The sequence below is a fragment of the Trichoderma asperellum genome, chromosome 1 (assembly GCF_020647865.1).
Source record: "Trichoderma asperellum chromosome 1, complete sequence".
NCBI lineage: Eukaryota > Fungi > Ascomycota > Sordariomycetes > Hypocreales > Hypocreaceae > Trichoderma > Trichoderma asperellum.
The window spans coordinates 3,399,782-3,422,884 of record NC_089415.1 but is presented as its reverse complement, the minus strand read 5'-3'; the positions used below and the strand labels follow the sequence as shown (position 1 = coordinate 3,422,884).

The 23,103-nt window shown below is 45.7% G+C and overlaps 9 protein-coding genes across 9 annotated transcripts; 5 read left to right on the top strand and 4 right to left on the bottom strand.

Moving 5' to 3' along the window:
• Positions 1–103: 103 nt before the first annotated feature.
• Positions 104–2,975, bottom strand: TrAFT101_001072 (uncharacterized protein). The gene is made up of 2 exons (XM_024907516.2): positions 1,879–2,975; positions 104–1,707 (listed from the first exon to the last, which is right to left on the bottom strand). The coding sequence occupies exons 1-2, from the start codon at positions 2,865–2,867 to the stop codon at positions 210–212; spliced, it is 2,487 nt and encodes an 828-aa protein (XP_024765316.2). The 5' UTR covers positions 2,868–2,975; the 3' UTR covers positions 104–209.
• A 195-nt stretch (positions 2,976–3,170) lies between these two features.
• On the top strand, positions 3,171–6,373 carry TrAFT101_001071 (uncharacterized protein). Its single transcript, XM_024907515.2, has 2 exons — positions 3,171–3,936; positions 3,995–6,373. Exons 1-2 carry the CDS (start codon positions 3,206–3,208, stop codon positions 5,970–5,972), a joined length of 2,709 nt encoding a protein of 902 aa, XP_024765315.2. The 5' UTR covers positions 3,171–3,205; the 3' UTR covers positions 5,973–6,373.
• A 1,837-nt stretch (positions 6,374–8,210) lies between these two features.
• On the top strand, positions 8,211–11,535 carry TrAFT101_001070 (uncharacterized protein). The gene is made up of 3 exons (XM_024903338.2): positions 8,211–9,355; positions 9,416–9,499; positions 9,561–11,535. The coding sequence occupies exons 1-3, from the start codon at positions 9,129–9,131 to the stop codon at positions 11,008–11,010; spliced, it is 1,761 nt and encodes a 586-aa protein (XP_024765313.2). The 5' UTR covers positions 8,211–9,128; the 3' UTR covers positions 11,011–11,535.
• On the bottom strand, positions 11,433–12,381 carry TrAFT101_001069 (uncharacterized protein). Its single transcript, XM_024907514.2, has one exon. The coding sequence runs from the start codon at positions 12,348–12,350 to the stop codon at positions 11,658–11,660; it is 693 nt and encodes a 230-aa protein (XP_024765312.1). The 5' UTR covers positions 12,351–12,381; the 3' UTR covers positions 11,433–11,657.
• A 1,386-nt stretch (positions 12,382–13,767) lies between these two features.
• Positions 13,768–15,638, top strand: TrAFT101_001068 (uncharacterized protein). The gene is made up of 6 exons (XM_024910503.2): positions 13,768–13,917; positions 13,978–14,226; positions 14,290–14,567; positions 14,635–14,753; positions 14,832–15,216; positions 15,288–15,638. Exons 1-6 carry the CDS (start codon positions 13,896–13,898, stop codon positions 15,591–15,593), a joined length of 1,359 nt encoding a protein of 452 aa, XP_024765311.2. The 5' UTR covers positions 13,768–13,895; the 3' UTR covers positions 15,594–15,638.
• A 718-nt stretch (positions 15,639–16,356) lies between these two features.
• On the top strand, positions 16,357–17,702 carry TrAFT101_001067 (uncharacterized protein). Its single transcript, XM_066126235.1, has one exon. The coding sequence runs from the start codon at positions 16,513–16,515 to the stop codon at positions 17,617–17,619; it is 1,107 nt and encodes a 368-aa protein (XP_065982334.1). The 5' UTR covers positions 16,357–16,512; the 3' UTR covers positions 17,620–17,702.
• Positions 17,703–17,985: 283 nt separating this feature from the next.
• TrAFT101_001066 (uncharacterized protein) lies at positions 17,986–18,486 on the bottom strand (the record flags this gene model as incomplete). The annotated part of the gene is made up of 1 exon (XM_024906324.2): positions 17,986–18,486. One exon carries the CDS (start codon positions 18,484–18,486, stop codon positions 17,986–17,988), a length of 501 nt encoding a protein of 166 aa, XP_024765310.2.
• Positions 18,487–19,320: 834 nt separating this feature from the next.
• Positions 19,321–19,605, top strand: TrAFT101_001065 (uncharacterized protein; the record flags this gene model as incomplete). The annotated part of the gene is made up of 2 exons (XM_024899190.2): positions 19,321–19,327; positions 19,433–19,605. The coding sequence occupies 2 exons, from the start codon at positions 19,321–19,323 to the stop codon at positions 19,603–19,605; spliced, it is 180 nt and encodes a 59-aa protein (XP_024765309.2).
• A 1,719-nt stretch (positions 19,606–21,324) lies between these two features.
• Positions 21,325–22,293, bottom strand: TrAFT101_001064 (uncharacterized protein; the record flags this gene model as incomplete). The annotated part of the gene is made up of 1 exon (XM_024906323.2): positions 21,325–22,293. One exon carries the CDS (start codon positions 22,291–22,293, stop codon positions 21,325–21,327), a length of 969 nt encoding a protein of 322 aa, XP_024765307.2.
• Between the last annotated feature and the right edge of the window lie 810 nt (positions 22,294–23,103).

The following is a 23,103-nucleotide window of genomic DNA, read 5'->3' as shown; positions in this document are numbered from 1 at the left end:
AAGGGACTTCGTCATTCATATTCACCAACCTAGTGTAGATCACGCCTTACTAAATACTGAAAAGACGGGAGAAAAAGAACAGAATGGAATTGAAAGTACGTGTGGCAAATATAGGCCCTCTGTTCATCATATTTAATCGTTTACATACACTTTCAAAGGGGAAAAGAGGATAAACGAATATAATACGACTATTAATTAATATGCTGGACTTATTTTGTCTTTGCAATCTTGTGGCGTATATGTATAGAAGACTCAGAGTCAGAGTCAAATTGTGTCCGTCTCGATGGTGCATCATAAAACTTCCGGGGGTCCTTTTGTCCCGGCTGTAGTATTTGAACAATGTCGTATCTGTTACTGGCCACCGCCCAGCCCAAGATATCTTGTGCATCAACGTCTCGCGCCTCTATATTCGCGCCGTTGTCAAGAAGCAATCTGATAATTGTGTGATGCCCAATGATCACTGCATGCCAAAGAGGTGTACGGCCAAGTTCATCTGTTGTCTCCAGATCAGCGCCGTCTCCTATCAGCTTTCTAATACTGGGTATATCCCTGGTCTCAATCGCTCGGAAGTAGGTACCATTTCTCCAACGCGTGAGACCCTTCCCTTCCGCTATAGTTTTCGGGTATTGAGAGCTATTGCGGAGTCGTTGATCTGCTGGCGTTGAAGCACCAATATTTCCAATAGCGTGATCATCGCCTTCGTTCGTGTTCGCATATTCCCAGCGACCAGTATGAGGTGCATTTAGCCACTTAGATGTATTATCTGAGTCATCGATACTCTGATTTTCAATCTTATCGAGCTCTTTTAGTGCCATCCCGAAATTGAGACCGGGATTGGAGCCCAGGGTGTTATCTTTTGCAACATCACCGTCTAGATTCGTAGAGCTTTCCCTGTTGCCCTGTCCACCTAGGTCTTCCATAGAGACATTTGCCCAGGAGCTAATACTAGATAATCTTCCTAGATCGGTGTCTTTTGAGGCGTCGCTATTTCCCTCGTCGATGTCAACAGAATTACTTTTGATGTCATCATCCAAATCCTCGCCACCAGACTCCAGAGTTGCGAAGCGCAGTGTCAAAAGCATTAACTCTCGTAAATGTCCTGCTATATGTCGTGCTATTGTGTTCGAAGAATCTCTTCTTTGCCTTTTTTGCCAATGAGAATCCTCGTTGTCAGAATTAGAAGAGGTATTCAATGAATCAACATCTAGGCTAGGATGAGGGCTAGCCATTGTGAGATTCATCCTGAGACTTTTGATAGCCTCTTGATTCTCTTGATTGATCGCATTTTGATTCTGTTTATTGATAGGCTCTTGATTCTGTTGATCGTTTTGTTGTTTGGAGATAACCGACCGATCTTTGCCTTTTTCCTCTTCAATTGTGAAACAGCACAAAAGACAGTCATTCCAAGCTCTCGGTTGCTCCATTTTGCTCTGTCGTGAAATGGCTTCGAGTTGTGTATCCTTGAAATTTTTTCTATGATATTTAGTTAGGTGCGAGTATAGAGCTTGTGGGCTCATGTAAGCGTCATCGACGAGTCCACAGAGGGGACACACCCAGCTAGATGTTAAATAAACTTTTTGATGCCATTGCCAATCGTGAAGTTCCATATGTGTATACCATTCATCAAACGTTGGAAAAGCCGAGTGCCCATCTAAACACTCTTCAGCTAGGCAAATGTAGGGTTTGAGATCTCGATCTATATGTTGACTAAGAAAAATTCAGCAAATTCATATCTATTGTTGATGTATATTCCAGCGCCCTAAAAGTATACGAGCATTGCCCTAGTGAAATACATATAGATGCTACATGGGGACTTCTGTCAAAGCGTAAGGAAAATCTCACAGACTGGATGTGAAGTTAATCAGAAATGGCACGTACCGCCAGCTTGTTTTCGAAAGCTTTTTCTTATCCAATGGCTCTCCACACCACTCGCAAGGGATGATATTGTTGCCTCCTTCTATATGAGGCAACAGCGGATAGTTGCCCCGCTTTACTAGAATCGACGACGTCTTATAATGTTTTGTCGATGCTTCCTTGTGCTGTTTACTGCCATTCGTGATCTGTTGAGTGTCGAGACTAGACAAGCCAGACACAGAGTGGGTATGAGGCACTGCCAGAAGATGAAATACAACTGGATTTGTAAGTGTTTTCGCTAGCAGATATATAAGATAATTAGTCTGTGTCTCTTTGCTAGGTTCTTCCTCAATTGTTGGAAGATCTCCTCGGCGTGTCTCGAGATGAGCGCGGGGAGAACTGAGGAATAGAATTTGTGCATATCTGGTAGTCATCGACTTGCCGAGATACTCTTTGAGCGACTGGTGGGCACCTGGATACAGAGCTTGGACAGCGTTCGCACATAAACGTGCGAATGACTCGAAATTTTGACCTGCAGCGAACTTCTTAACTCTCGTATTGATTTTGCTATTGCTTGATTGTAGAATGGTGGTTCCTAGGCGAGTTAATCGAGTGATAGTATCGTCTATCGTCTGCAAAGCTGCCAGCTGTGTTTGAGAAGTACCAGAGAGACACTCAGTGTCGCATATCAAAACCAGCTCTTGCTCTCTTTGGCTGGCTATTTCGGCCAAACAGTGGTGCAAGCTACGGCGTAAGATATCCAATAATCGTGCAACAAGATCTTGAAGGTCTGGGAGATTTCGGAGCTTTGTATCTAAGCACTGGCTCTTTCGAGCAAAGACTTCGAGATGCGCCGTCCATATAGCAAAGCGTTGTTGGTATTCGGAACATAATTCGACCATCTTATCCTTCGGTTCTGTCTTCTGTAAAGCTTTTAATAGGTTATTGAATTGACCTTCGCACTCATAGGCTAAATTATAGAGGAGATCTTCTTTGTTAAAACCAAGTGCCATGATAAGTATTGTATAACAGTAGTCTTGGTGCTAGACATTTAAAATAATACATGGATTTTGATCGGAACGAACTTGGATATTAAGGATACATGTAATCCTGAAGCGGGGAAGTTACATAAATTGTCGCGTTGCGGCCTAAATCAGCCCAATGAAGCCATGGTACAATCACAAGTACAGATAATTTACAATTGTAATTGGTAGAATCTCTGATACATTTGATATCTCTAGTGGTACAGACTAACAATTTATATCCCCGCACGGTATCTTATCGCTCAGTCCCAACTCTGCCGCATACTATTCAATTAATATCTGTCGTTACCAGTAGAGAACCTTGTGAGATGCCTAACCTCACTGATTCACACGAATGGTTCTTGCTTCGAGAGTTAGCAGAATGGCTGAGCCAAAGGAAAGCACAATACCATGCGCTACCTATCAATGAACACAGAGAAATTCATTTTGACGCTGAACTCCTCGAGTTCGAGCTTCGTCATACATTCTTCACGATTCAGAAGTTTCCCCAGAGCTTGAGTCTGGAGAAGTTCATATCCTGCCAAGGACTTTTAAAACAACTTTGTTCGTTGTTAAACCGCCTTGCAGCGCGTCGAAGAGCCCACGATGGCTCCCAAGGCCAAGACTATCCCCATTTAGAAGCATTGATAGGGCTCCTAAATCCGACATGTGAAACAATAGACCTGGTGAATGGTCTTAAACAAAGACTTTTTGAGGTTCCCGGTGATACTATTGATCTTCGTGATTACCTGACCGCCGTCACAAAATGCAATGATGATCTCAACCGGTTACTTCCACCTCCCCCCCTGGAATCAGTCATACAGCCATCACGAAAGGAACGGAAGAAAACGCCATGGAAGAAGGGTAAAACACGGGACCAGGCCTTATGCGTCCTTGAAACTTTGTTCAAGCACTTCAAGTGTGGAATACCACATGAAGTATTACTTAAGCTCATTGAGAATACAAATGAAGATTTGGTGGTATCGAATTTACAGTTGATGCTTCCATCATGTCCGGAGTTAAAGTCGTGGCAAGAGGTGCAATACGCCAATGCTAATCTGTAAGTCTGAGCTTCCCAAACTCCTACCTCCTTTCTTATCTACTTACATGGTTTGCAGAGACGACGCTTCAATTTCACTTATCCATAATATTTGTACAGACGTTCAACAATATAAAGGAATGGCATTAATGCTACATATTAAGGGGCATAAACTATACAGTGCTAGGGCGAATCCTGGTTCCTCCAGAGCAGGCCCATCTTCGAAAGAGTCTCTTGACCAACTTATCAAGAATGGTGCATTTAAGAGTATTAATGCCGGGGACTTCAACACCACACGATCATCATCAAGATTCAGCATTAGAGACAAGCGAAAACTTGCCGTCAAATTCGGATACTACCTAATGGATTTCTTCGATGCCGACTTCGCTTCGAATAGGATTCATTTCTTTGACTCTTCAAAACCAAGCCGCATGGAAATTCCATACCTAGCATTCAGTTCAAAATTTCCGATCACAGGTCACTCATACAGCTTCAAACTAGGACATCCTACATTTTTATCTTTTGCAAAATTGTTGATAGAACTAGAACTAGGCGGAATTATCGAGCTAGAGGTCAGTCCGGATAGCGAAAAGAATTTTTGGGCCTGGGCTGAGCTTATGAGATTTGTGGATGATCTCGAAAAAGAGAGAAAGGACTCGTATCGAGAAGCTATTACGAATTGCCTGCTGTTTCATAAAATGATAGACGCAAGCGATTTCGACGACAAAGATGCAGACTCGAACATACGACGACTCATTTATGAACAGATTGTTTACAAGCTCGAACTTGGACTCGATGAATCTAGTCCTAGATCACCTCATAAGCGGCAACGGTCGGAGTCTCCTCCTGCGTCTGATCTCCAGGGTACGGCCCAAACCGCGCACTCTTGGAATATGACAATATTGTCAATGGCGCCTCAGCCCGCGTCACATAGAAACAAGAGACATCGTGGCTCCGAGCTCCTACAGCAGCAATCTCAAACCAGTTTTGAATCACCTCCTGACGGCTTCGAGATCGCCTTGCTCTGTGCATTACAGATAGAATCCGATGCCGTTGAAGCTCTCTTTGATGAATATTATGAAGACAACTTCTCGTATGAAAAAGCAGCGGGAGATCCAAATGCCTATACCATTGGAAAAATGGCCGGACACAATGTGGTGTTGGCGTTTATGTCGGGTATGGGCAAAGTGAATTCGGCGAACGCAGCGGCTGGTGTTTGCGCGAGCTTTCCCAACATAAAACTTGGCATAGTTGTGGGTGTCTGTGGAGGTGTGCCAGATGGAGCAGGTTGCGAAAAGGAAGTGCTGCTTGGTGATGTTATCATCAGCAACGCAGTTATACAATATGACTTTGGTCGACAAAATGATAACCGATCTGTAAGAAGAGATACGCTACAGCACAACCTTGGACGACCAAATCCAGAAATCCGCGCGTTTCTAAAAAAGCTTGACGGATTAAGAGGTAGACGAATGTTGAAAGAAAAGACATCTTCTTACCTGGAGGATCTCTGTGCGAGAGATGATTTTAAAGAATCTTCATATCCAGGTGCAGAAAACGATATACTTCATCACCCCACCTACCGCCATAAACACCGCAACCCAGATGTTTGCAGTGTCTGTGCCAGCTGTGAGGGACTATATGACGATGTTTGTGACGAAGCGCTAGAGTCTTCATGTGCAGATCTGGGTTGTCAAGACAGTATGGCAATATCTCGTGCCCGTGTTGAGAAGGCAAAGGGTGCGACTACTAGTAGAGGTACACCTACAGATGAGGAGCTTCGAGAGGCACAGAAGCCCTTCATCCACTTCGGCACGGTTGTATCTGGAGATTTAGTCATGAAATCTGGACACCATCGTGATGAAATCGCAAAGCGCGAGGGAGCAATCGCATTCGAAATGGAAGGTGCTGGCGTATGGGATAGTTTCCCCACCGTTGTCATAAAGAGTGTGTGTGACTATGCGGATAGCCATAAGAATAAGATGTGGCAGAAATATGCTGCTGCGTCTGCGGCTGCTTGTACGAAAGCGTTTCTCGGGGAGTGGAGAAAGACTTGTTGATGAAGCTTATGTGGAAGGGATGTTTGGTTATGTACTATGATGGCAACATCTAGCGGAATTTGCATGCAATTTTATTTCATCTACCTACAGAGTGAAAAGTTGCTATTAGGGTAAGTGACTCCAGAAACGCATTAAACTGCCACTTCTGTCAAGACAGCACTTGCATCTTATAATAGAGTGTAGGCTCGGTATCTAAGTAGTCCGAGACAGACTTCCGATAGATATATCTTTCTTTTCTGAAGGGAGTAATTGCTCAGCAACCCGGCAGCCCTACTCTTGATATCTCTATTTGTCTATTACATGTATACTTGCTTTGAGTGTTCACATATGATATTATTTACCATCTTATAGTTATCAAGCTTGTCTTATTTTTAGAAGTTTGTTTGTGATTAGAGGTTTCGCAGCCGCTTACTGTTTCATTTTACGGCGTTTAGAGGACATGGTGCATATACTTGTATGCGAATAGCACTGGAACCTACAACCTTTTTATATGACATCTCCCGCATCGTCGTAGAGAGCTTTGAGGATCTCTATCAAGTTAAGAATAAGATTTCCGGCATTGGACTCTTAATACGTGATGGCCATGAAACCCACAAATAGCAAACACCTTAAGTGGCTGGGGTCGCGATTCAAGGGAGGGTGGATCTTTAGATTGTGGCTACTCCGCCGACCCACGTGGAGATGGATGTAGCTCAGTGTTGGGACGATGAGGCCGATAAATTACGCAGGGCATGCTTGTCTAACTATCCGCACAGCACCTGGTTATGATGCATGGAGTTGGAGTTGTAGAGAGAGAGCTGTGAGGGCTGTGAGCTGGGGCAAGTCCAGCGTCAAGCTGGCTATAGAGAAGTCATGCACTCTCGGTGTGTCATATAGCAGCAGTTGCTAAAAAGGGGCAAAATACCTACCACATCAGTAACATCACATTTACTTCGCACAACCAAAAGCACAGGCATACCACACAAGTACCTACATGTACATGTATTCACGACAAATTGTTGTCCTTCCCTGCCCTGCCCTGCCAGCAACAAACTTGAAAGCTGAACTGAGCTGTCTCTTCTATAAGCAATTGGCCCTTGCAGAACTCAAGTGCCGTACTGTACAAGCACAGCTCTGCATGTACTCCATAGTTCTCGGAGCAGAGACCAAAACATGCGGGCCTCGCACCCCCTGGCGGCGCCATCCGCAGCATCCCTGCCGGCCAATTTTGCAATGGAGATTTTTCTGCGTGCTAGCAAGAGCGAAATTGGGCTCTGCTGATCGTCTGCTGAAAAGAAAAGAAGAAAAAAAAAATTAAATAAAAATAATAATCGAGGGATTCTATCGCATTTTTTTCATGGTACATATGAACGAGCACTCTCTCTACATGTATGCCGGCATCGAACTAAGCGCCGCATAAGGCATCAATTCCGTAACTGGCCTCATACGAGCAACAGCAATGCATCGATGCCGGGGATCTCGGTGGAGCTCTAATCTAACACGAGAGGGTACCTGGACGAAGCGCCATGCAGACCACGCCGTGCCACGCACCCTCAATGCATCATCGCCCTTTGTCCGCAGGGTGTCTCAGCCAGCTTTAGTGACTGGGCCGCTGAAGATGCACTGCAGATGCCAGCGGCCCCATCTGTGGCACCTCGCTTGGTGCATGCGCTGGCTTTACGTGTCTGTGCTGCTGCGCTTTATTAGTGATTGTATTCCATGCTATTATACCGGATTGAACACGAAGGTTGCCCAGAGCTACGCTGCAGTAGAGGCACAAGCTCTGGCGTTGCAACGCCAAAGAGATGGACCCCTTTCGTTTCTTCCGAATAGAGCGGCCAATGGCGACGCGGTTCCTGCGCCTAACAATATGTAGCACAGTACAATACGGCACAGCTAACTGCGACCTGCCCGGCTTAGCTTGCGGTTAGCACGCTATCGAGCTGCTGGCGCTAGGGGCACAGGGCAGCAGGTGCCTAGACTTGGCGGCATTGGGCCTAGACAGGCACCCAAAGGGCACTAGCAGCCAGTTGCTGCCAACGAACATCTGGAGTCTCGGTCTCGTCCCCATGACAGCAGTGAAAAGAAAAAAACAATTGAGGGCCGTCGGAACAAAACACCATCACCGCAACTCTCCAGCCATTCTTTTCTGCAAGCCTTGGCCGTGCATGCAGGATCCACCCTCCTTGATCTCCCCTTTGCCCTTGCAGCTTTGTCTTTCTTTTCTTTTCTTCCCTTGCTTTGCTTTGTTTTGCCTTTTTGTCTTCCCTTCTGTGTATCAGCCTTTGATAATACTGCGCCAACCAGCCATTCACTGCTGCTTCAACACCCTCACTGCTGCATTCTGCGCTAGGCCGGGGCGTCTTGTCTCGCATCCTCGCCTGCAGCTCCACCTGCTGGCCAACCACCCCTACTAATATCCCACGCTCTAGTGCTTTCGACGTCGCTTCGCTTCGCAGTTTCGTGTTTCCCCAAAAAGCCGTTAGCTCGCCGTGTTCCCTCTGCATCCGCAAGCCTCGCCTACGAGGCCCTCGATCCTGCCATCTCTGCTCTCTGCTCCCTCTCTCCTCGTCCACCGACCAGGCCGCCTGTCCGTGCATCTCTCGCCAAAGTCGGCCACGGGGTCGCGTTTCCCAGCATCGAATCTGCCTTGGCACGATTCCAAAGGACAGACAAGGCAACGCGGTCGCAGCTGGAGAAGCACCACAGAGCGACCAGCCGCAGATCCTGTCAAAATCGCTGCTCCTGGTCGGCCGTCTGGCATCCCTTCCTGGGCGCCAAAAGTTTATCCATTTGGGCCATTCTTTCTTTCTCTGTTGCTTCATTGTTCACCACTTACCATTCATTCATTTTCGGACCTTGAGCCGGCTGCTGCTTCCATTCCCGGATCGGTGTTCGGTTCATGAGTCTTATTTCCATTCGTTTCTTGCATCCTGGCGCTTGCTCTTCTCCACGACTTCAGCTGAAATCGCGTTAATCCAATTTTGCTCAACAATACACACTCGCCTCTGCCGACATTCATTCAATTGCGCCGCTTAGAAATTTAGGAGCGTTACTTGTTTTGGGGTTTTTTTTGGTTACCGCTCGTTTTTTCTTTCTTTTCATATGCGTCTATAGCATCAAAGTCCAGTAACAGCACTTCACAAGACTCGTCACCGCTAGTTCTCTTCCGTTAAAATGGCCTCCGAAACATCAGGCCCGGCAAGGGCTCGTGGCCGAAATCGAGACACACCGAGACACAGACAATGGACGCTCAGGAATGCATCAATAGCCGCGTTAGCAGCGCTCGTGGGTTCCGCTTCAGCTCAAAATTCGGAAAGCTGCATTTCTCTCAAGGGCTCGACAACATGCCCAGCCTTCCAAGCTGCTTCTATATCCACAGACCAGTCACTAATCGATACATTGTGAGCTGCCTGCTATTCTTCATGCCCGGTGTGGACAGATTGCTAATTCTGATGTTACAGCTCATTCTTGAAGTATGTCTCCGATTTGGAGACGTTCGACACCCAGTTGTCCAGCTTCGTCAAGACTACATATCTCCAAGACAAGTAGGCAGCTTTCCGCCTGGTGTAACCCTGGTCCAATTTTCTCACGTCATGTGCTTTTTAGATTCCAGTTAACATTTGGCTGCCACAACATTAATTATACGAACCCTAGCGACATGTACGCGCGCTACACGACTACAGTCCTTTGCAGCTCCATTGTTCAAGCATCCGCGGCGGGCTGCGGCGTCTCTGAGAAAAACTCGCAGCCTATTTGCGCCGAAACCTGTGCCGAGTATGCGCAAAGCGAAGCTTACATCACCGCCGACACAGCTCTCTGTGGCAGCCCTAATAGCGACCTCAACAAACTGATTCGTGCCGACTTTACTGTCTGTTCCAACCCGGAACAGGCGCTCTCTAGCAGCTGCGTTGTTGGCTCAGACAATGAGCCGGATAACTGTGGGTTTGGTAACAGCACCGTCGGTCTCTGCTCATACTGCGGTGCCGGAGGCATCAATTCCACAGATACCTGCTGCTACAGCTCCAATGCCGAAAAGCTATGCAAAGGGGTTAAGCTTCCTGATATTACCGTGACCTTTACAGCACCCGTGCCTACTGCTACAGCGACGAGTTCTTCAGTCCCGGTTTCTGGTGGTGGTAGCCATCTCAGTGGCGGTGCTATTGCAGGCGTTGTTATCGGCTCTCTTGCAGGAGTTATAATTCTTGCCGCCCTTCTATTCTTCTGTATTAGAATGATGAGGCGCAGACGCGGCAGCAACAGCCAGACCGGCAGCATTTTCAACCAGCCCCAGCCTGCCCGTAAAGGACCACCCATGAGCCAGGGCAGCGCAGCGCCTCCACGAGGATACGAAATTCTTCCCGGTGGCCGCATTGCGCGCATGTCTGCCTTGGAAGGACATTCCGGCGATTCGCCCTCCCGCCACGGTAGCTCTCCTTCTGCTCGTGCTGTTCCTTACGCCGCCAAGTCTTCGGATCGGATGTCTTCATCTGATTTTGGTGATACTCCCGAGCCCGAAACCCCATATAGAGGACTTCGTGGGCCCCCCGCTACTTCGAGACGACAAGGCTCTTTATCCAGCAACTCAATGCTTGGGAGCGACGTGCCCGGCAGCCCCATTGGTTTCTCATCTCCGAATGCCTTGGCAAGTCAGCAGTCCGAGCAGCTGCCTTTCTTCAAAGATTATTACTCGCAAGACGACATTCACCCCCACGACAAAGTTGCGGTTCTGTGGGCTTACCAGCCAAGGGCCCCTGATGAATTTGCCCTGGAGCGCGGAGACATGCTCAAAGTTGTGGGTATTTGGGATGACGGTTGGGCGACGGGCCTCATGGTCGATGAACGAGCGGAGGAATGGGAAGCGCGAAGGCAGGCGCAGAGAGATAGCGGCGTATCGAGCACATCCGGCCCTAGAGACAGCTCGCCACAGGGCCACGGCGAGCTAAAGGCATTCCCTCTAGTATGCGTCTGCCTCCCAGAACACTGGAGGAAGACTATTGAAGGAGACGGCTCAACAGACACAGGAGCAAGTGGTCATCTCAGCGCCTCACGTGTTTGATATCCTCAGCTATCCTCTGATGACATGATATATCCTTACACATCCGCCTTACTCTGTTTCCTCTTAACTTTTGGACAACAGCACAAACATCCCATTCGACAGATGCTGAGTCGCGACATAGATAGTTCAACCTTTTAGCTGAACTCCTGGCGCCAGCATTCCTCTTGATGAAGTACATGAGATGCAATTTCATAATACCCTAACCGATGGGCGGAAACTTGCGCTGCGTTTTGATACAATTTCAGACGTTTTTATTTTTTATTTTTTTAAATACCCCACATGAAGAGCGACGATGTTGATACGAGATGGATGTTGAAGGAGAAGAAAAAAGAGCAAGCAACTGGTTTTAATATATGCCTACCTAGCTTAGGTAACAAAAATGCTCATTCACTTTTTTTTAAATCTTTATCTAAAAATGTGTGTGAAGATTGATGAAGAATGTGAAAGTTTTCCGTAAGGCACAATATACTTTGGAGTGCTCATGAGACCAAAAAGGTGACACAAATGAGAATTGTTGGATTGCTGCATAGTAGAATTCACGAGTATAAATACACGGATTCCATAACTCATTGCCTTCTTATGATATATCTCCAAGGAATATCCATCAATACTACTTATTAACAGACCACGCGTTACACATACCCTACCTATTTCTTCAAATTGTGATGCTTGAGTTCATGCTTCTTCTCAGGAGGATTTTTTACTGCAATGAAATAATTCTGGCCCGTCTCAGAAACAGCATGGACAGCGATATCTTCGCCAAAAGGCCATTCTCCAATAAATTGCGAGTCGCCTCGGCGATCATATTCTGCATACTGTGTCGGGTCGAGGCACTTGTATGCAGCCGTCCAAGCATCTGCTCGATGGACGTAAACTCCTAGGATTTCTGTAGTCTGGAGGCTGCCGCTGCGATCGGCGTTATAGTCCACAGAAATCTGCAGAACATAATGCAAGAACTTGGCGCCCTCTGGCAGTACAAGGTCTCCATCCGGGTTCGCGGCTACACCTTCATTGTTTGGTGTGGTATCGATCCCAACGAGGAACTCTTGTCCATCGAAAGCGCGGGCAAAGAGCAAGACGCCGTCGCCGTGGGACCAGCTTTCGGATGGGGCTCTGTCGCCACGAATTTGATATTGTTGGAAGTCGCTGGACGTGAAGTTGATGGACTCTAGTGAATGAACGGCAAATTTCTTTGCGGCTTCTAAGGTGCCGTGTGTTTTGAGAACAAATGTTGTACGATTGGCGCCGGATGCATCGTGAGAATAATCGATTACTTGAAGGACAGTGTGGAATAATTGCTCTGGGACGAAATTAGATGATGCGCCGTTGACGGAAGCCATTGTGTGAATGTTGCTGCTTTGTTGGGTGTACTGTTACCGCGAGTATGAAATATACAGTTAGCAAAGCGAGAGTTGAGAGCTACACTCTCGTCCTTTATAGAGTGATCAATTGCCACCGCACAAGAAATGATGTTGCAATTATCATGCCACTGTCCTTTTGTGGCTGCAGACATCACCACCACCTGACGGAAGTACTCGTAACTAGTTCATCATGGCGAGAGTTACTTGTTTAAAAGAGACTCAGCAGACATTTCATCACCTCTGCTGTCGCTTTAAGATTTAGTAGGCGGCCATGCAGTGGGCTGTGGTAACCAAACCCAGACTCAGTTCGCATATCTGAACGAACGCGACACCTCATGAAACGGCACAGATCGACGTTTAGCTTTTACTTTGCTCCGCCTATCGGCTAAAAAAGCATACTTGATTGGGTCGGAAAGCTGCATCGCCGGTCCCCAGACCGGTTGGTAGTATAAACCACGCCACTCGAAACTCTAACGCAGATGCTTCGCAATGTGCCGGTGAAACTCGAATGATCATCGTACGACTCGAACTATTACCTAAATCCACCATGGAGCTGAACAGTGGCACTTCTCTAGAGAGCACCCGATATTGCTATTGATTGTTAGGGGGTGTTGTTTTAGGATGCAAGACGGGCACTGAAACAGTCCTCACTTTATTCGAACTCTGGCACTTCCGTTGCATCTGCACAACTGCTTTATTTTCTCAACATATTGAGGATACGAAATAGAAACAACAAATTTAGTAGCCAGTACAGCGCATTGCTTCAGCGTACAGCTGATGTTGCATCTACAAAGCCTTTACTGGTCCAAAGTCGCTTCGGTCATACTTTTTCTCCTAGGAATTCAAATGACACTCTGCAACTCGTCTGTAACTAGGCTTTTCTAAATACTTACTAATCATCACCTTCAAGAAAAAAGTTGTATGGTGACTATAATTAGGCTGCTTCCGTTTCTTCAGCTTAGGTACTGACTGATAGTTTAAATTACATCAGCTCCTACTCCATAATAGCTCTTAGATAGCTTGAGTAAGGCGAATTCCTGCTTAGGCACTGGTAGTTTACATTACATCAGCTCCTACGTAGATTAGCTCCTGGATAGCTTGAGTAAGACAAATTCCTCTTGCCATTAGTCATCTGCTTGCTTTCCAGAAAAGACCATTTTCAGGCATATAAACGGCCAGGCATATAACCGGGGCGTCCGTTCGGGTCCTCCTCTGGAGACTGGACTCGTCCGAGGTGGGGCGCCGTCGCCTCGGCAAGCCACAGCCAAAGCGTACGAATCAAATGGCGACTTATACCGCCTCTGCATGAGCACAACACTAGGTCTAGAAAAAGATGACTGGCATAACAAAGCAAACAGCATTTTCAGTTAATCCCACTTCGTCCTAGTCACTAGCTGTAGCTCTCCAGTAGATGCGGAGTATATCTAAGCCACTTGTTTGCAAATTGTTTCTTTTACCGTACTTGTATATATCTCAAACGCCAAAACAAGTAACTGCACCATCACTGGGAATCGTTCTTGCACCATGGACGAGAGTCATAAAACAGGTAAAAGAACATATAAATTAGTCATATTAATCTTCAATAAAAGAAGCTAAATTTCAATAGGAAATAATTTCCGGTTTATATCGATATCGAGTCCTGATGAGGCGAAAGACCGCGATAAACGACGCCAGGCACGCTCACATGCTGCCAAACAAGGGAGACAGCGGTCTCAGTATGTGTCTCCGAGAGACGACGCGGGTGCGTCAGGCCAAACATTGATTCCTTGGTCCATATTTGCCCCGGTCTCGGCCTACGGCCCCTTTGAGACTCTAATTGGAGATTCTCCCAAATTGAGAGCTTTACTTAGCCATGGTAAGCTGCGTGGCGATACAATATGAATAGCTTCAACAGCTGAAACTCGCCTCAATGTCATAGATGCTGCTAGGCAAGCTGCAGAACCTATATTCAGCGTTGCAGATCCTGTCGTCTTCCAGGACTTTGCTTCCGTCTTCCGCACCGATCTTGACGACCCGGCTCTTTTAAATGCTGTTAAGCTCACTTTTGCATTTGCTGTGACTGGGGGAAATATCGATCAGGAATGTCTTGATTATCAAAATCAAGCCATGAGCACGATCCGTGAAAGGATGGATTCGCTAGAGTCGGCTTTGTCATTACCGACTCTGGGGGCTATCTTGCTCCTTGCTGGCGTGGAGGTAACACACCACCAAAACCCTGGCTATTGTGAAATTTTCAAACGCTAACCTAATATTACTGTCTCAGGCACGTCTTGGTATGCGATGGCAAGTTCAGCTACATATGGGTGCCATCCAACAGCTTCTAGAACTGGGCCAGACAAAAACCATCTACCTAACAGACGGGATCAAACGTGCCATCTTCTGGTAAGTCATGATTATTGCGGGCGAGATATTACTAATATAGTTGCGACTAACGGAAACTTTTAATATTCGTTGGAATAGGCAAGACCTGAATTCATCTGTCATGACGGGGTCTAATCGTATAGTGGACCACACTACTTTTGCCGAGCTTCAGTGGAAGCGCGATCCTTTTGCCTCTACTTATTTTTCCCTAGCGCCCGGGTTTCAAAGAAAATCTCACTTGTTCGACGAAAATTTCCTTGAAGTTCTGAGAGATATTCACGCGCTGCAGTGCGTTCAAGATTTGCCCCGCTACTCGTGCCAGAATCCAGTGGAAATGCTCCGCATTGATAATCAGCAGGCATCCATCGGATCGAGGCTGGTGGATCTACCGAAACTCTCCAATACGATGGAAGCTTGCTATTTTGCAGCATATCTCAGTGCTTGTATGCTTTGCTGCAAAGTGTGGCGCCATTCCGTGATGCCTGTAAGTGAGAAGACAAAGACGATTGTGAAGAAGGGTTTGCAAGTTCGAAAACACTAATTTAGGATGAACAGTCTCATGTATCTTTACGACTACTACGCAAGCTTCAAGAATCTAACGAGGACCCATTTTGGAATGACAATCTGGATCTGTTAATCTGGATGCTGTATATGGGCGGCTCGTTTTCTCCCAAGGGAGCTGTACATTCAGAATACAAAGCCCTTTTAAAAACATATCATGATTCCAAGTTTAGAGGAATGTATGTCTCGCTGGAGGATTTGATGGAAATTTTACATGATTTTATTTGGTCAGAGAAAGCGTATCGTATGCAGGTTGAAGAATTTTGGAAGGAGATTCAACCAGAGCTTGCATATAATTAATAAAGATGTGTCGATTGCACTTATAGACATCGCCGCACGTTCAACCCTTTTCTTAATAGAAGCATTATTATTGTATATACCTCGAGTGAGATAATCACCAAGCGGCTACTTCTTGGCGTTCCTGACTTACCGTTGCGTTGTTTATTTGGTATTTGCCATGTCCGTCTTATTGGCTGCATATGTAAAGGTTGTCCAGCATCGAATACACGCTGTATTTGGTAATCATCTTTCCAGATTGCTTGACTTGTTCCATAACTCTATCTGAAATGAACAAAGACAGATATTTCTAGACCATTCTGTCCTCACAAGCGGTGATTAGAGAAAACGAGCCTAGGCAGTTCTAACACAAAACAAGAATTATATGCAACACATCACTGTTAATCAGCCCTTTCGAAAATAGTGCTCACACTATCCACAGCTTGCCAAGCTCTAAATCTCTTCGACTTACACTAGTCATTAATCAGCGAATGATAAAGTAAGCGTTTCGGCCGAGATCGTCCGCTCAAAAGCCCAATTATTCAGGGCTAGTAGTGAGCGCGCTAAATGATTGCTAGCTGCTTTGGGAAGTGTCTTGTCGTCCCAAAAGGGTAGTTGGTCATTTGTCATCTGCACATAGCAACCTGTTGACAGGAAGAGTGTAGTTGAACTAAGCGTTTGGAACAAACTCAAATGAATAGAGTGAAAATGGCCTGCCATTGTAATAGTACTATTAAAATAAAATAAAAATAAAAAGGAAAAAAGACATAAAGTATAAATAAATCTCGGCCGTGGTGCTCGTTTTGTCGAAAGAAATCTGATATTCTTCAGCAAAGCATTCAATCATCTGACCTACAAAACGTTGTCTGTAAAAGCAATTTTACTCACTCTTTCACTTTTACCAACTAATTCTACTTGAAATTCAACAAAACAACCGTCTATAATGGCCGAGTCACGCCTCTGGAAACCCCTGAAAATAGCGGGAGTGGAAGTCAAACACCGCATCGGCATGCCTGGACTATCTCGCTTCCGAGGCACAGACGACCATGTCGCAACTCCTATGATGAAAGAGTACTACAGCCAACGATCCCGAGTTCCTGGCACCTTAATCATCACCGAGGCTGGCATTATCTCTCCAGGGGCCGGCGGTTACCCCAATGCACCAGGCATCTGGCGCGAAGATCAAGTTGCTGCTTGGAAAACCATTACTGATGAAGTCCACCGGAACGGCTCCTTCATCATTTGCCAAATGTTTCATGTAGGCCGGGCAGCAGTTCCCGAAATTGCTGAAAAGGAAGGAATTGAGATTGTGTCCCCCAGCGCTATTCCTATGGGACAGGATGCGACCGTACCAAGAGAACTGTCCGTTGGCGAGATTAAGCAAATCGTGAAGGATTTCCAATTTGCTGCAAAGAATGCCATTCGCGCAGGCTTTGACGGCGTCGAGCTCCACGCCGCAAATGGTTACCTCCTTGACAGCTTCATTCAAGACGTCAGCAACACTCGTACAGACGAGTACGGAGGCAGTATCGAGAACCGATCCCGCTTTGCATATGAAGTCATGAAAGCTGTCGGCGATGCCATCGGACCTCAGCGCGTGGGGATGCGCTTCAGCCCCTGGAGTACGTTTCAGGGCATGCGAATGGACGATCCCATTCCTCAATTTTCAGACGTCATTAGCAAGGCGAAGGAGTTGGGCCTTGCCTATATCCATCTAATTGAGCCCCGAGTTGCCAACTCTGACGATCTGGAGCATCCAATTGCTGAAAGCTTGGACTTTGCAATCAACTTGTGGGATGGACCAATCCTTCTAGCAGGTGGATACCGGCCGGATAACGTCCATAAGACGATTGATGAGATGTATCCTGGTAAAGACATTATGGTTATGTTTGGTCGATACTTTGTGGCAAACCCGGATCTGGTCTTCAGGATTAAGCATAGACTGGAGCTGAACCAGTATGACCGCAGCACCTTTTATGCGGTTAAGAATCCCAAGGGATATCTTGATTACCCCTTCAGCCCTGAATTTGAAGCAAACGTTCAAGCATAGTATAAGATTTGGCATTAATAGCAGCTAAAATAGATGGTTATCCAACTCTGTTCCGTTTCTTATAAAGCTTTTCGACTAGCATGAAATAGACTATTTATTACATGAAAACTTCTTCTCCCACCCGTCCACACACCGCCGAGTTCAGCGTCCACCGTAAGTCTCCCATTTATTTGTTGAATATTACCGCGTAACGAAATAGTCGTGATGATATTCGAGAAAAGTTAGTATAAAAAAGGGCTCCCGCCCACGTACCCCCGGCTTTCTTTAACGCCGCTCCGGCCGCACGGCACCCTAAACGCAGTTATCGCTGAAGCTGGGATGAAATAATGATAGTAATCGCTGTACCCAGCAGGGAGCCCTATCTACCTATCTATCGCTGTACTCACTATGGCTGGGAGAGGGGGGAAGAGAGAAGAAGATGTCTGGGGTGGAGGAACGAGAAACGGTAACGACAGTGGGGGGCTCGGTAATGACTGTGGGATCTTCGGTAGTAACTGTGGGTGTTTCGGTAAAGACTGTGTGAGGAGGCGAAGGCGGAGCGGGAGCGAGGATGAAGACAGGGAGCATAATAATAATAAGGGGGGGGGGGTCGGGAACAGCCGCAGGAGCAGGAGGGGAGGCGGTAGAGACAGTGGGGGGTGTGTTGATATTATCTAGGCGTACTGTTAATTGGGAAATGGACCTACGCACCTCTTCTAACTCGCCCCCCTGACCCATCTCAGTATCTCCTCTTCCTGTCGTTGGCGTGGCGGAGCGTTGACGGAACCATCGTCGGACTGGTTCCTCTCCGAGGAGACGAAGAACGTTGACGGCGAGGTTGCAGAGGTCGATGAGGACGGAGGTCCAATCCGCTGCTGTGGAAGACATATTCGATAGTAACTAGTATGGAAAAATATGTGATTAATCCGGCTGCTTCAGAAAGGAGGAAGAAACTAAACAAATCAGCGCACATAGAAGAAAAAGTACCAATAGTTCAACGTAAATAACACCTTCCCATGCTTGTGTGTAACCCTTTCCATATGCTTTCCAAATATATACAGAGAGGGCAATCAGAATTTCTCAGAATGATAACAAATTTAACCAAGGCAGGCGCCCTTCTGTAAGTGGCAGCTGATCCGTGTCGTGATTATATTCATCAAGAGCACTTGTGGTACAGCTATCGATGTAGTTGGCTGTAAATAGCGGGTGATTATGGTCGACATAACGACAAGATATAAAATACAACTGGTGTCAAGGCTGTTAATCACGATTCATACAAGATCAAATACTGAGGCGGACAATTTTGAGAAACTCAAGTCGGCTCAATATAGTACTCGAGCTACATGTACTCAAAAACAAGAAGTATCTTCTTCCATCGTAAAGTACATACAATAAGACTCCCCAATTTCCTTGCTGCGGCATATAGATCACTTAATCCCTTAGCTAATGACTAAGTTTCCATTCTAGAGCATAAAACTTTGTATCAAGCTAGCGGGGTTTCGCTTTTTCTTTTCTTTTCTGGCTTGGTTTTCTTTTTCACCTTTTTTGTTAAACTTTCTGATTGTTGTTTGTGTATAAGCCACATCCAACCCAGCAACAGCCATAGGCACGGTAATCAGCTTTATTGCAATCGTCCGTCGCGGGTCTCCTTGTTGTTCGCTAGGCAGCCAGTCTAGTCAGGCAGTCTTAAACTTGGCAAGTACAGAAGATACAGTTAGAAAGATGCGTCGTAGGTCTAAATATTTGCCAAAAAAAAAAAAAAAAGTTGCTCTGGAAATTAGGGGAAATTTTTCGTTTCTTCTTTCTTAAGGCTTATGCGCTGACGCTCTGTAAGGTTCTATGATCAATACGGTATCGAAGTCAGTTGAGTGTTGCGATCGGATTGCTGTCGCGCACAACATAATTGATTTCGAAATGGAGGCTGCCGTGGCATGCGGTAAATTCACTTGCATCGGTACCAAGAAGATATGTGATTATGCAGATGGTCATAAGCATGAAAGCTGGTAGGACTTTTCGGAAGCCACAACAGCCTCTGTGATGGAGGCACTACGAGAGCTAGAAGGATGTATATTCAGTAATAGGCGCAGTTTCATAATTTGTAAATATCGCAGATTATACTATATATTATCTAATAGATCTCACCATCATGCTCATGTGGACCATATAGTTTTCGAATGCTTCCAGGTTCGTGATAGACAAGCGTATCATTACACGCCATTGCTCTCCATTCAGGATCATATGTCGTTCCTTCTGGTCCAAAGTCTTGCCATACGCATATAGTAAAGCGCTCTGGCGAAGCTTGTATAGAGTAATCCGTTCCACATAAACCACAAGAGAAAAAATTCTGAGTAGACTCTGCTGATAAAGCTATATCAAAAGCTTCATCGATATTTCTCCTCATTCCGTACGTTATATTGCACGTTTCTAATTGAGATACATGCGAACATATTTCTATATGTAGTATAGACTGTCGAGATACCTTGGTCTGAGCTTCAAGGTAAGTCATAATGGATAAAGTTAAATATCTTCCGTTAACAACCTTGGGGTAAACTGAGATTCGCGCTGAGATGCCTTTAGCTACTTCAAAAAATCCTCTAACTTGGCCATGATGCGGTGTGAGGAGCCTTTGAAGATATTTTTGGTGCCTCCTTTTTTTGTCTTCCATGCGTGTGTACTTGAGCGTAAGTTCGACGTGTCTATGCATTGGATAATATTGAGGCGAGCCAAGCTTGGATACCCTATATCGTTCTGTGGTATCTAATCCATCTTGACACCTAAGATAATCGGATATGTAATGTAACGGTGTATCCCATTCATCAATTTGATGAAGCTTGCAACATTTGGCACAAACCCATCGATCAAGCAGAGACCGGGCTAGATGAGTGAGGTACAGCAATTTCTCTTCTACTGTGGTTATGGCCGTAATATCTCCCCTCCCAGCTAGGAAATATTCATGAGTGATCGCTCGTAGGGGACGGCAGGTCTGGCTGACGAGGAGCTGAGAATAGAGTGGAAGAAAATTCAGTATTTTCACAAGTATCTCGACCGGTAACTGGAGGATATAACTAGGAGTCTGAGGCTCGCTCAATGAGAGGCGGGTAAAGAATTGAATAATGTTCATGACGGAGACTGCTTTTATTGTAGGATGTTCCGAAGTATGTCTGTCTGGTAAAAGGGGATAGGATTTCTTCGGGGTTTATGAGCTACTTATAAGATTTGCGATTGGCTTAGTATTTTGCCCAAGATCTGGCACTTATATACAGTTTACTATATAGTTTGTCTATGCCAAGGTAAACAAGCGCCAATTCAATATAAGATTCATTCGATGTTCTTAGCTGGAACCTTTCTTAATACAGTACTTCCCGTCATTTGTACAGGATTGATGGCATCAACATGGAAATATAGAATTTGAGGCTTCTTAGGTATATTTATAGAAGTGGAGAGAGAGAGAATATAAGCTTCTGAGAGCATCAATAAGGTTCCACAGGTCATTGTTGGGGGAGCAAGTAAATGTTCAATATTCCACAGCCAATAGATCTGAGAAGATGGATGTAAGGACAAAATTCGACGTATCTCAAGTCTAAGAGAATGACTGCTGTGTTTTTACATGGTTGAGCTAAATAGGATGTTCAGGGGGAATACACCTGCATCGACTAATCAGTCAACAAAGAAAAACAAAAATTCTAGATATGGATGGTCGGTATACTGCATGCTATTCAATCTAATCTAATAGCCTAGAAACTTTCTCATATTTTCATCTCTAAAGATTTTCTCAAAGATAGAATGAACTGATTCCGGGTGGATATTCGGGAAAAGATTATTGTTGAATGGCTCTGGCAAAAGAGTTCCACCCCTGCCTTGAATCAACTGATGGCTAGCCTCTAGTTCCAGGTCGACATCGCCGACGGCCTTTGCGCGAGCCTCCTTCTCCACAGCTGATTCAACATCATGGTAGGTGACCGAATATCGATGGCCAGTAATTGCCTCTAGCTCGTCAAAGATTTCTTTCCAGGTAGGCGAGGCACCGTGGAAACGGTAAGGGCGTCGATGGCCATTGTCAGCAACTGAGAATGGATGTCGGAGAGTTTCAATTGTGTATGCGATGGCGTCCGCGGTCGAAAGCAATGACTGTCTTCCCTCTGGCGTTCCATAGATGTCAGCAGTATGGTTTGCATTATCGATTCCAAAATGTTTGATGATGCTCCATTCTGCTAGACGTCCGAGTTGTATGTATGTCCAGCCGAGATCTGGTGTATCTTCATCACGACCACGCTTCTCCAGATGCTCTCTAGTAAGAACCTTGTCTCGGTAGTATCGTTGAGTCCGGTTTGATCCTGCCGTCAGATCGGCTCCCCATTCGCTAGGATAAAAGTGCCGTACCCCGGCCTTGATTCCAGTATCAATGATGGTGGGTTGGAATTTGATTGCGTGGTTTCCCAACGGCATCAAGACACAGTCAAACCCAGTAAATGCTTCAGTGTCTGTGTATAAGCCAGAGACTTGTTCCATCCCACCATTACGAAAGGTGGCGAAAAGTTGTCGCTTTTCTTCTGTCTCTGGCCTGGATGTGTCATTGAAGAAAGCAATGCGTTTGAAGTCGGACTTTCTGGAGATGAGTGCTTGGCAGAGGACCTTGCCAACCATGCCGGAAGGGCCAACTACCAATATAGCGTCAAGAGTCTTTTGAAGAGCCATGATAAGAAAGACGTATGTGTGAGAAATTTGGGCAATCGATAAAGAAGAGCAAGAAGTAGACGACGGCTGAAACGTCGCCTGCAGAAGTTGTAAGAGTCCTGATTTAAGGGGGGGGTTACTGGGTATTTATATACTTGTGAAGATTGAGATAAAGATAGCAATATATCCCAGACTTACAAATACATCTGCCTTTGGACAGTCTATAGAGCCTACGTTAACATGGGCCATATTCTTCTACTTCCCAGTAGGGAAATGAGATTGGTAAGCGGTGCTCAGGAGTGTCTGACAGCCCAATTGGGGCGTTTCGAATGCAGTTGTCAGCTTGCCTATCTGAGCACTGATTACTTGTCTGCCGAGTGGTTATTGGCAACTAAAACCAATTATGATCCCATCTTCTTGAGCGAAACACATACTAACGTTTGCTAGCAGGGGAAAGTTGCCTTGCGTGATACGCTAAAACACATGTCTTATATCACCGAAGCGGCAATACCACGTATGCCTCGGTAAATGGTACGAAGATAATTAATCATTTATTATCGCCTGATATCGTCTAACATCATCTAGTATATACATATTTATATACGCATGCTGGCATAGACATATAGCAAGATAGAGCCTGGGAACATCTGCATTACATAATTAGCCATTGTTTAGATCTGCTAGATCGTTGCAGTCATTTAGAAGCCGTATCCCCATAGCCATGTAATACATGCAATTTGCACAGTACTACATTCTAACGTGGTGATAGCAAATAATCATACGTGTGTTTATGTGATGCGTGTATTGCACCTATCGGAAGAATACATGTAA